Here is a 12,148-nt window from a genome sequence, read left to right as displayed (position 1 = left end):
CAAGAATATTAAGTCAGCAGTATAATTTAGGAAGTAACCAATTACCAATTCTTTGTTGAGTTTCCCCCTTAATTCACTCAACTCATTGCACAGCTGGCAATCGCTTCTCTTCACCTGCCAGGGGCGGGGTCTCACAGAACGCAGTATCTTGTGCAGGGGCGTAGATTGAAATGATGATTTTAGCCATTGTCTCTCATATAGTCTGTGTCGGGACCCGGCCGACTGATAACATAGCTGAGAGTTAGATTCGAACCCGAGTGTTTGAGATCTAGTGTATGGCTGGCGTGTTTTACCACTACATCCCTTCTTTACTATGTTTTTTTAATCTCTGCGAAAGGCTGGGAATGAAAGCCTCACTGCTATCATTTCTTGGTGAAGCAGTCTGCTAACTTAATATATGAATCTGTGGTTTTTGGTCTCTAGTGTGGTTTGAGTTCACATACCAGACCCCTGTATTCAAAGAGGATGTTATTTCAGCTGCGTTCTAAAGGCCGATCCTTGTAAACAGGCTATAGAAGCCTTAAGATGGTCAGAAACGTATGCATTTACACAGCTTATGGTTTGACTTGAGGCTATTTAACATGCAGTGATGGATGGTTGTTTTACTACTAGTACAGCTGTTTTTAAGTTTAGCAGTTTATAGAAGTTATTCAACTGTTTAAGTATTATTAATGTAATTATTGGCATTATTAAATATTATAATGTTTCATTTTTTAAGCTGCAATATGTAACTTTTTGGAATTTGGATACCTATCAGGTGAAAATTAGGCTACCATAAACCACTTTTTTGTTGTGTTTTCTTGTGTTAAGACTCCAAGGTTACCAGTCTTTTCTTGTGTAGCACTATTGGCTCATGACATACATGTAAACCACCGGGAGATGCTTCTTCAAAGGTGCAATATATGACTTTTTGGAATTCAGATGCCTCCATAACCAATTTTTTTGCACATTTGTTGTTTTAAGCCTACAAGGTTGTCAGTTTTTTCTTGTGTAGCACCCTTGACTCATGATATACTTCCAAGCCACCGGGAAACACTGAGCGCAAGGCAGGAATACTCTAGACAGAGTGGCAATCCATCGCAGGGCTTTGGCCATTCTTCTCAGACATAGCCAATCAAGTCTGTGTAGACATCCGGCCGGCCGGAATTACCACAGATGTGGGTGGGCAAGCCTAACAGACCACTGCGCAACCCGAGCACCTATACCCACATTATATTATCCTAACAATATGAGTTTGCACTCACTTCTTTAAACATGCCAGCAGTGGATTCTTCCAGAAAGCCAAAACACGGATGAGGCTATGCTGTCTGTATTCTTTCACCACAAACAGACATTGAGTTGAATTTAATTATATTATCTAAGTATTTATTGCTAATGCATAAATACGCCCACTAGCTGTATCTGTCCATCATGCCATCTGCTAATTTGGGAGGGTAAGGTGGAGGATCCACTTGGGAGTATTGCTTTGATTAATAGGGGCGAGATCAATGATACATAAACTGACCCCACTACAGAAATGTAGTCTCAGACTGGCCAGATCTTGGTTTTTTTTTTTGCACTGTTTTGTATGCATGCTGTCTTGGAATACTCTTGCATCATACCATAATTCAGCAGTTGTTCTTTTCATGGACATCAGAGTCACCTGACAGGGTCTCATTACGACTTCAGATTTTAAAAAGCCTTTGCTATATAAAGCTTGACACCCTGACAGTGCTCACCATACTTCCCTGATCTCCGCTGGGTGCTTTTTCCATAATAAGAAGGAATAATAATGAAGTGAGGGACAGTGGAAGTTGAGAGAGCAATGTTATTATTGAATGCCTTTTTCACCTCTGGAGAGACCTGACCTCTAAGAGGACGGTGCATCTTGGAAGAGCTGTCCATCAGACTTCAGAATGCTTGACATTATATTAATTAATAAAAAAAAATTATAAATTGGATTAATCCATTTCAGACCCCCGGATGACTGCTTATTTAAACTTTTGTAATAATACTTAATGCATAAAATCATACATACAAATTATAAAACAATAAATGTACTTAAGATAAATCAGAATGAACTGTATTTCTAGTGGTTTTACACTTGTTTTTAATAAAAAGCAATAAAACGACACAAAGTTTTATGGAGCTTGTACAAATAATGCTTAGCAAACCAGAGCCAACGACAGACTGATCACATGACTTGCTCTTGGGGCGGTCAAGATGAAACGAATTCTAGGCTAATGTACAAATGCTGAGTCAAATGTTTTATTTGAAAAAGATGGACAAATGCCACACATGTTCCAACAAAGTGCGGCAACCAATGATTTTTTTCTTAAATAATATGGTCGAATCAAATTTAGAACCAAATTGTTCTAAACTGTTTGAGAATCGAGGTTCCACTGTAATTTGGAATAAACCAAGCTGCATCGTCTTTATGATGAACCTTGAGGGAAGAGCTGACTCTGTCTGATTAGTATTCTGACTTTCATCTAGTGACTAAGGCTGAAGCTCTGATTTAATTTCCTCACTATGATTGTCAGGATAAAGCACTTAAAGTGATTGCCTTTAGGGTGACCTTTGCCAGAGCACCAGTCTGTGGCACACCTCCAGGGACTTTTTCTTCTTCTGCTTCTTGGCACAAATCTGCTATTTCACATAGGTAATGATGTCACTTGGTAGTCTGCTGGAAGATCTACAGTTACAATTTTTGCAATGCTTTTTTTCGTGACAAAATGTATGGAACAAACATTGCTCCTATTGTTTCTATCAGAGTTCAGACTTGACATAATCAGCTGACATATTTTTTGTTATAATACTGGTAATGCCAGCACCATGTCTGACAGTAGGTGCAGTGTTATTGGGTTTGAATGCCTCCAGACATACTTGTGGTTATTGACAATAAACCCTATTTAGCAAGAAACTGATTTTGAGCAGGCTGTGGACTGCCTGCCTGAGTAATCTTTCTTGCTGCATAGGGTACCAGTTTGGACAGTCTACCCAACCTTACCAAGAAGACCACTGTTCCATGTAATACGTGCTTATTATTCCATGTAATTTATTTGTGCACATGATCTTGGAACGTAATGTTGCTCAAAATGACTGGGGATGCAAATTCTATTTGCAATTTAGTGTTAACCAATCGTCACTAGTCCACAGTTAACTGATAACTGATGAAGATCAGTTGATTCATGATTTTTACCCTTTGACAAATGCTTTATGATGGCAGGAAAAGCCAAGAGCTTCAATTAGCTGCAATGTTGAGTCATTTAGACAAAGGGAATTTTTCTGCTTTGAGTTATGTCCCAAAACACCTAAGCGTTGTGTATTTTAAACATTGTATTCCAATGCCATTCTGGTCCCTCTTTGATGCACGGTGCTACCCTTGTATGGAGATTGAAAATGGTTAACCACAGTAGGATGGTGATTAATCACATCAATCATTCATGGTTTGATGTTTGCATAGGAAATGAACAGGTTTTCTTGAAGCAGAGACTAAACCACATATACCACATATACATGACAAGCCGTTTACATCCAAAGCTACTGGAATGCATGAGCACGATTTTTCGAGAGCTGAGAAGTAATGCTGATGATTGAGTCTTGAAAGGTATCGGCTGTATAAATTTCATGTTACTTCTTCATTGGGCTGTGCAGTGATTTAATGCTAATGCATCTTTCAAAGAAAAGCATTAAATCTTCAAATCGTTCCACCTACCCTCTAGCAATCGCTCGAACTCCTGTGCCTATTTCCTGCAACTGCAGGGCGCTTTCTGTTACTGATGCCAGGATAATTAACATGTCATGATTATATTTTAACCCTGCTTCCCGCTTGGTAATGATTTTTGTGATACGTTGCATAAAGCAACCTGACTGGATTTGAACTGGAAATCATGCAGACATGTCGCTGTGCATGAACTGAGTAGTACGTAGTGCCCTAGGGAAGGTTGTGTAGTCTCGTTCTTATCCACATATCAGTCTTCCGTAAGCGATATGGCAAAGTCGGTGTAGAAAGATTAGGGGGGAAATGAGAATGGTCTTTAAAAAAGGATTACAAATGTGAGGAGCGCATCTAAGGGTGTAAGTAATTTTCCAAAACTCAACCTTATTCTTTGTTCTATTATGGAAGACAGAGCACAAGAGAGCTGTTGTGTCCCAAAAACTATACTACATTCTATAAAGTATAATGCACTTTTGAGCTTACTGTATAGTAAGCAGAGTGAAATGAGACACAACCCTTCAACTCACCCAATTAGGAAATAATACCCAATTAGTACATGTGGATTTATTCCAGTAAAGTCCTTATACTTAAAGTTCTTGATTTGACCTCCTGATCACTAAAAACCCTATTAGATAGATACTACTGTAGCCCCTAAATTTCCTCGGGATGACTAAAATGTATCCATCCATCCATCCATCCATCATCCAAATTCTTTCTTCCATCCATCCAATTATCCATTCAAATCCTTTCTTCCATCCATCCATCCATTCAAATTCAGCCATCCATCCATCCATTTAAATCCATCCATTCAAATCCGTTTACCTGTCCGTCTTTTCATCCATCCATCCATCCATCCATCCACCCAACCACACTTTTACATTTATTTGGCAGCCCCCTCCACTCCAAACACGTTCTCTAGTGTCTGGGCTCCTCTAATGGATGCTCCATTTGATTGGGAAGATTAAAAGCCATTTCTGTAGTGAGGAAAGTTTTACCACTATTAGATGAGTACATTTGTTAAGGAGGAGACACTTGCACTTAAGTTAATTCACCTTCATTAATGTACATAATAAAAAATGATAAGTGACTAATAAAACCCGGAGTGAGAAAGGGGACAGAAATGTAATTGCAGTCACTTTCATTTGACTTTCTCCTCTTGTCTTACTTTTGTCCCCATATACCCACTTTAAGAACACTTAGAAAGCTTCATGTAATTAAATGTGGGGGAATATAAATGCATAGTAAACTTGTAACAATAACTGTAGTTCATTTGACATGAGAACATACACTTTAGGGGCAAAAGTATGTGGTCAACCACTACTGGTTTGTTTGACATACCTTTACAAAACCATGCACATTAATATACAATCGGCCTCTAATTACAGGGGCTTTCCACAGATCGTCCAGCCGTAAAAGCATTTCTGAGGTCAGGCGCTGGTGTGAACAAGAAAGTCTGGCTTGCAATCGCATTAATCTAATGAATTCCAATAGAGTTTGAACTGGGTTAAATTGAGTGCTCTATGGAGTACCGGAGTCCACTGGAGTTCTTTTGCACCAAACTGAGCCTTACTTTGTGTACAAGGGTGGACTCATGCTGATCAGGCTAGACTGTACTCAACCTGTTGACGCAAAGTTGGAGACATATATACTTTATCTATTAAATTCTACACACTTGTTAGCAATAGGTGTGGGAGACACGATGTCCAACCCAACTGATAGAGCTGGTGAATTCCTGGTAGCCAGGCGCTCTGCTATATTAGCACCATCTTCCTGACCTCTGTCTGCTCTCTGCCCTCTACTGATGACCTGAGTCCAGTCCTTCAAAGCACCTCTGTCACTCAAACCTCCCTAATCTCAGACACGTCCTTCATCTGAAACATGTTCTTTATCTCAGACATGGTTGGTAGTAGCCGGGGAACATGAGAAACGTGGGAGCAGTCAGTCAGGCCACCTCTTGGCTGAACTTTAGAAGATTATAGTTGATACACTGACTTTGGGGAGGACCAGTACTGCTCTTCCACTTCAATCAGGCACTCACTGTGGGAGGTAAATGCTGCAGTATTTAACTCGCTGTCAATCAGCACAACCTGTATTCGAATTCTACATAAGTTCTACTCATTAAAAGTCCATGGAACAGTGGTCTCTTGCCAAAGGACCAGTTGCAGAAATCATTAAAATTCCGTCTCTGGATGAGGCTGTACAGAACTAGCCGGGATGTGTTATCATGACATCTGTGTTTGGTTTAAATGCTCAATGGAAATAAATCAAGTGTGTAATTGGTTGTACAGCATCGAGACAGCAGCGTTTACACACCTCTGCTTTTATTGGCTGTAGGAAAATGACGAATTTTATATAGCAGCGTTTCTATTAGTGGAGTGGTTTGTTTGTTTATTAGGATTTTAACGTCATGTTTACACTTTTGCTTACATTCATGACAGGAACGGTTGTTACTCATTACACAAGGTTCATCAGTTCTCAAGATTATATCAAACACAGTCGTGGACAATTTAGTGTCTCCAATTCACCTCACTTGCATGTCTTTGGACTGTGGGAGGAAACCGGAGCACGCGGAGGAAACCCACGCAGACACGGGGAGAACATGCAAACTCCACACAGAAAGGACCCAGACCGCCCCACCTGGGGATCAAACCCAGGACCTTCTTGCTCTGAGGCGACAGTGCTAGCCACTGAGTCACCGTGCTGCAGCAGCTCCAAGGACCTGGATTTGATCCTCGCTTACAGTTACTGCTCATGTCTACTGAATTGAACTGGCTCCGATTTAAACATAGGCAGCCTGTGTGAATGGGATTAGTTTGCCTATATGATCCTTCTATCTATCATATTCTCTATGATTCTGTGCTGACCTCAGTGCTCGTCTGCTACGATGAAGTTGACCTAAGTGAAATGCATTCAGACTTTTGGATTTCTCTATCTATATATTGTCTGACCGCCTAAAGTGAAAAGCACTGTGCGAAGTGACCGAGCTAGTTCCTTTCGCATCTTGGAAAGTTCATGAAATCCAGGTGAAGGTTAAATCCAAATTATGAAGGTAAATGAGTGAGGAGCGAGGCTGTTAAAACCCACACTGTACTATGGAGCTGATTTGGTGGGGATTGCTGGGACGGATTTTCTTCCCAGCTGGAGCCTGATGGAGGTTTTTGAACATTTTAAATCACAGATTATGTCAGTGTGTTTGTGCATGTGGACTGGAATGAAACTGCTGTGGTTAAAATTTTCTCTTAATGAATTTGCTCTACGTTTCATGCTGTGTTCACTGACTGAACCCTTTTTTACATCATGCTTGTGTGCTTAGGGGATTTAAAAAGATTTTTTGGGTCAGGATCGTATAATGGACTTGCCCGGTACATTACTGTGGATTAATAATTTTTAATACGTTTGTTTGCCCTCGAAACATTCATTTTTGAGAATCCTCTATGCCTATTGCCTCTATGAGAATGTAAAAATCAGTTTAGAAGTTGCATTCAGGATCTCCCTCCTTTCTGTTTGTGGGTCTCCGGTAGTGGTGTCCCTGAGCACTAGGGGCTCGTGTAGGGGGGAAACGATTGGAGTCATAAAGCATTGCGAAGCTACAGAGGGCCTCCTGCCATACCAATAAGCACTTTTGTTCCTTTTATTGATGCACCACCGGGGTTCAACTGCCCTTTTTTGCAAGGTCTGTGCTTCTGAGCTATGGCCTGAACCCTTCAGTCGAAATTTTGAAAAACGTCTCTTATGCTAATATCAAAAATATTACGAAGGTTGCAATGTTACACACACTTCATTTCACAGTCAGACGGTCTCTATAGTGCAGCAGGCCGAGGCCAGTCAGTCCATCTGGTGCTCCGAAGGCCATTTGTTTAGTTTCCGAATGCCTCTTAAATGTCAGAGATGCAAATCAACACTGCAAGTCTTTCAGATTTGTGCCTTTTTTGGATACTGTCACATGTCAAGAAATATTGGGTCTATCCGAGAATCTAGTGAGCTGCCTTGCTGCATACTGCCTACCTGGGCAGCTGCCTAAGTAGAGAGGATTCTAATTTTATTGTTATGGCTGATCAGCGAATGTTTGTATAGATAAAAGATGCTAACAAGTGTTTGAGTACACAGTATGACCAACGTATAAATGAGTGTGTTCAGGTGGGCATACGTGTTTAGGTGTGTTTACGGACCAGGTGTGCCTTTCATGTCCTGACAGCCCTCCGTCCACAGCGCAGGAGAGTTTAAAAACACTTTTGTCTCCAAAACCACACGGGCTGGTTTTCTCTTGATAAATCACAAGCTCTGTTTGCGTAGTTCCGCGGTTTGTTTCTGCTTTTATGAAGTCTATGTTTAGCTGCAGATATCTTTTATGTACGTGCGTTTCTTGAAGCTCTTTTCATTAATAGCGGCTCGTAAAAAAATGAATGCCACAGGTGACTGATAATAAAAGCTATTATACTTATCTGTAATAGTATACGTTTCTCATGACATCTTTTCAGTTCATTCTCTTTTCTATTCATTCACATCACCTCTGTCTACTAAATAACTGTTCCTTTGTTCTAACGTGTGCTAACATATGTGTTCCTTGTCTGCTTTTTCCCTCTCTTTGCCTGCTGAAGAGCATAAAATGATTGTTGCAGGTAAGAGCCGCTGTATCTAACATTCTAACATTTATCGCTTTGCTCTGCTTTACTAATAAATTCCCCCAATCTTTTAAAGACACTAAAACACTTTCCAGAGAAGTGCAGTCTCTCTCTCTCACTCTCACTTTCTTAACTGCTTATACAATCAGGGTCACGGGGGGGGGGGGGGGGGGGGGGAAACCGGAGCTCCAGGAGGAAACCCATGCAGACAACATGCAGGAGAACATGCAAACTCTGCACAGAAAGGACCCGGACCTTCTTGCTGTGAGGCAACAGTGCTACGCACAGAGCCACCGTGCTGCCTGAAGTGCAGTCTGTGATCCTTAATTAATAATAAACCAAGGATTGATTTGCATTTAAGATATAATAATACACAGACACAACTGTAGCAACTCAAACCACTATACACCCTACACCATACTTCACAGTAATGTAGTAATTGGTTGTGTCTGAGAGACTGAGAGAGAGTTTATAGTCCGGATTAAGCACCATCTGATTTCCACCTTTTTGAACGATCAAAAAAGCTTTAAAGGGAAGAAGATTTTCATGTGATGATGATGTGAAAGCAGCGGTGCATTAGTGGCTACGCACTCAAAAACATTTTTGGCTGAGGGAATTAAAAAGTTGGTACGACGCTGGGAAAAAAGCATCGGAAGGTGACTGTGTAGAAAAGTGATGTTATTTGTTTTTAAGTTAAAAAAGTGTGGACACTTTTTGAAGAACCCTCGTAATATATCTGATAAAAAACTTTTACTTACAAATTTACATTCAGGCCCAGTGTGTTGTGAACAGCCCTCTTGCTTCGGAATTTCTCGCCTGTGAATTACAAACTGCCCTTAACTCCTGTGTCCTACTTCAACAAGTATACAGTATTCCATTCCCCTCAGGGAGAAGACCCGGGGCAGGAGCTCTTCAAGAGCTTTACGGGAGCAGAGCGGGAATCTGAAAGGCTGTAAAGAATAAGAAGTGCCTCTATTTAAAGTGGCTTAATAACTGTGCCGGCGTCTGATTGAAAGTGGCCGTAATGAGTGTGTGAAAGATCAATCCTCGCCCCGCACACACAATCCGCGACCGAACCCCCGGAGTGTTGTAGAAAGACGGAGGGCCCATGCTCGCTTGTCCCTAGCTAACAGTCTCTGGTTTAGCAAAACGGGAAGGGATTTTTCTTCTTTTTGGTCTCCCGGGGGACTCAATGAGATGAATCAATGAGTGCAACTCAAAGTCACAGTCTTGGAAGGGAGCGAGAAGAAGAAGGACCTTCTTTACTTAACACAATAGATCCTCCATTGTGGTTAACGCATATTAAGCTGTAGGCGAAAGTTTGCACAGCGTTAAGAAGTGTATAGAGCCAGACAGCAATGTTCCGGAAGTAGATTAATCATTCATGATGGCTGGATAGAATTTAATTATTCAAAAAACACACAGTACCTGTGGGCACCTGATTATTAAGTTCAGGTGTTTTTGCAAGATCAGTTGGTAACAAGAGGATAAAATTAATAATGTAGTGTTAAAGTGTACCAACAATTAGTTGAAGCCTGTTTTCTCTTCCAGCATGACAATGCAACATCTATAAATACATGGTTTGATGAGTTTGGTATGAAGGTCCCATTTGGGATGAATCAGAAAGTCTATTATAAGCCAGGCCTTCTGTTTTACAACCACTTCATCCTATTTGGAGTCACGTGGGTCCTATTCACTGGGCGAAAGGTCGGAAACATCCTAGACAGGTTGCCAGTCCATTACAGGGCAAACACACCCACACACACCCACACACGGTGCGTATCTTTGGACTGTGGGAGGAAACCAGAGCACCTGGAGGAAAAACAAACAAACACTGGGAGAGCATGCAGATTCAACACATAAAGGACCCGTACCGCTCAATCTGGGAATGGAAACCAGTACCCTGTTGCTGTGAGGTGACAGTGCTACCCACTGAGCTACCGTGCCACCTCCATGTTACTGGATTGCGGTGGTAAAAATGAAAATAGAGGTGGTAAAAATAGCTTGGAAACTGATTTGAAGACATAATTTGCAATGCTTTATGGGAACAGGAGTTCTATTTTTGAAGAACACCAAATACATTTGACCTTTCTTGAATTTTTCAAAGACTTTAACATTAACAGAAGTCTTATTGGTAACTTCATCTCAACCCTCTTTAAAAAAATTCAAGGAGGTACTGGGTCTCAAACCAGGTGGCTCAAAAAGTAGCCTTATTATCTGGACGGGGTTGGTCATTACAGGCCTTGTCATCAGCGCTGTGTCAGTTTATTGCCCTCATTTGAGAGCGCTTAATATGATAATAAAATAAATAATCTCACTTTACACTGGCTTCTATTAGCTGAGGTTGCAATTGGCACATTAACATGTGTGAGGTTGAGAGGTGATGATAACAGTCACAGCAATTCCCTATCCGCCTTATTAGCTTTAGCACCTTATCATCTGTCAGTACACACAAACACAACCGCTAACCACTGTTAGAGAGATTTCTCCTGGCATTATGCTAAAGGATAGGACTTCCTTGAGTTCAGGAAACACCCATGACCCAAAACATTAGGACCACCTGCCTAAAATCCAGTCGAAAGCTCTGACCTGCCAAAACCTGGACTCATGATAAGGACATTACCTACGGGTCTTTATAACATTTGTATGTTCACGTGGGTGTTTCTACAGTCCATCCGGGTGCCATCCTGGTGTCTTATGTGGGTAAACGATTCCCACGTGCCCGGCCGTCCACATTATCTTGGAGAAAACAGGTTTTGTTGGGCCACTCGACCTTCTCCAGTTGCTCCGATGTCAGTTTCTGATGCCTGCTTGCCCACCGTAGGTGCCTTCAAAGGTGGACAAGAGGTAGCATGGACACTTTGACTGGCCTGCAGTTGACTGGGACACATTTACCTCACCACTAGTATTAAAATTATCTCCAATTTGAGCCACGGTAGCTCTTCTGTTGGGTTGTACCACATGCCATAGCCTTCATGTCCTCTGGCGTCAAGAGGCTTGGCCCCCCAAAAACCGGTCTGCGGTTCTTGGCTTGTCCCTTCACGGACCACTGTCAGTGGGTACTCACCATGGATGCCTGTGAGCCAGATACATCAATCTGGCCACAGCAATTTGGCCTTATCAAACTCAGGTCTTCATGCCTGGTGATATCTGCTCATTCAACACATATACTATGAGTAACTACCATTAGCCTGACATTTAATAATATCCATGACCGTGATTGAAACAGGCATTGCTACGTACAGTTTTGCGGGATGGTCCTAATATTCTGACTCATTGGTACATAACTGAGGCACAATCACTACCAATGTGCCAAGCTCTACCTCTAAGACCAGCAGAAAGTCAAAAAGATGATTGAACACCAAGGTGGTGCGAGTACGAGTATAGTGAGCGCTGCTGGAGAATGGAGCGCCGCCTGTAGCTAAACGTTAAAACCGAGCTTCATTACCAGCTCGGCTGGCGTCTGTCACAATGCCTGATGCTGTTTTCGCTCTAATTCTCTCCGACAGCAGATCAGACAAAACAAATGAGAAGATTGTTCAAGTAATTATCAGGCTTGTTTGGGTCTAATGCCAAGATTTTAATTTGAAATGGTCGTGGTAGAGTGGGAGGATCACTCCATTATTAATTTACTCTGTTTTTACAAAGAAAACCTTGTGTGTGTGGTCTGTGTTTGTTTTACTTGTTTTAGGTTTTTTATTCTTGTGGTGTCCTAAAACACGGTTGTTACTGTAAAGGAGGACAACATTTAAGAATTGAATGAATTTGTTTAGTCTGGTTCTGGCTTGTTCGCATACAGTGGGAGTGTTTAGATGCACTTCGTAAG

The 12,148-nt window shown here is 41.4% G+C and overlaps 1 protein-coding gene across 2 annotated transcripts in view; it reads left to right on the top strand.

The window, feature by feature from the left end:
- agrn (agrin) overlaps positions 1-12,148 on the top strand; it is a 302,297-nt gene that overhangs the window by 54,607 nt on the left and 235,542 nt on the right. The window contains exon 3 of one of the 2 annotated variants that reach the window (XM_063015797.1): positions 8,299-8,319. The exons of the other annotated variant lie outside the window; for it this stretch is intronic. Within the exon in view, the coding sequence (XP_062871867.1) occupies positions 8,299-8,319 (21 nt within the window). The remainder of the gene's footprint in view (positions 1-8,298; positions 8,320-12,148) is intronic. 2 annotated transcript variants of the gene reach the window in all.

This window comes from Trichomycterus rosablanca, chromosome 19 (assembly GCF_030014385.1).
Source record: "Trichomycterus rosablanca isolate fTriRos1 chromosome 19, fTriRos1.hap1, whole genome shotgun sequence".
Taxonomy (NCBI): Eukaryota; Metazoa; Chordata; class Actinopteri; order Siluriformes; family Trichomycteridae; genus Trichomycterus; species Trichomycterus rosablanca.
Note: the sequence above shows the minus strand (reverse complement) of the source record. Positions and strands in the feature narration are given on the sequence as shown.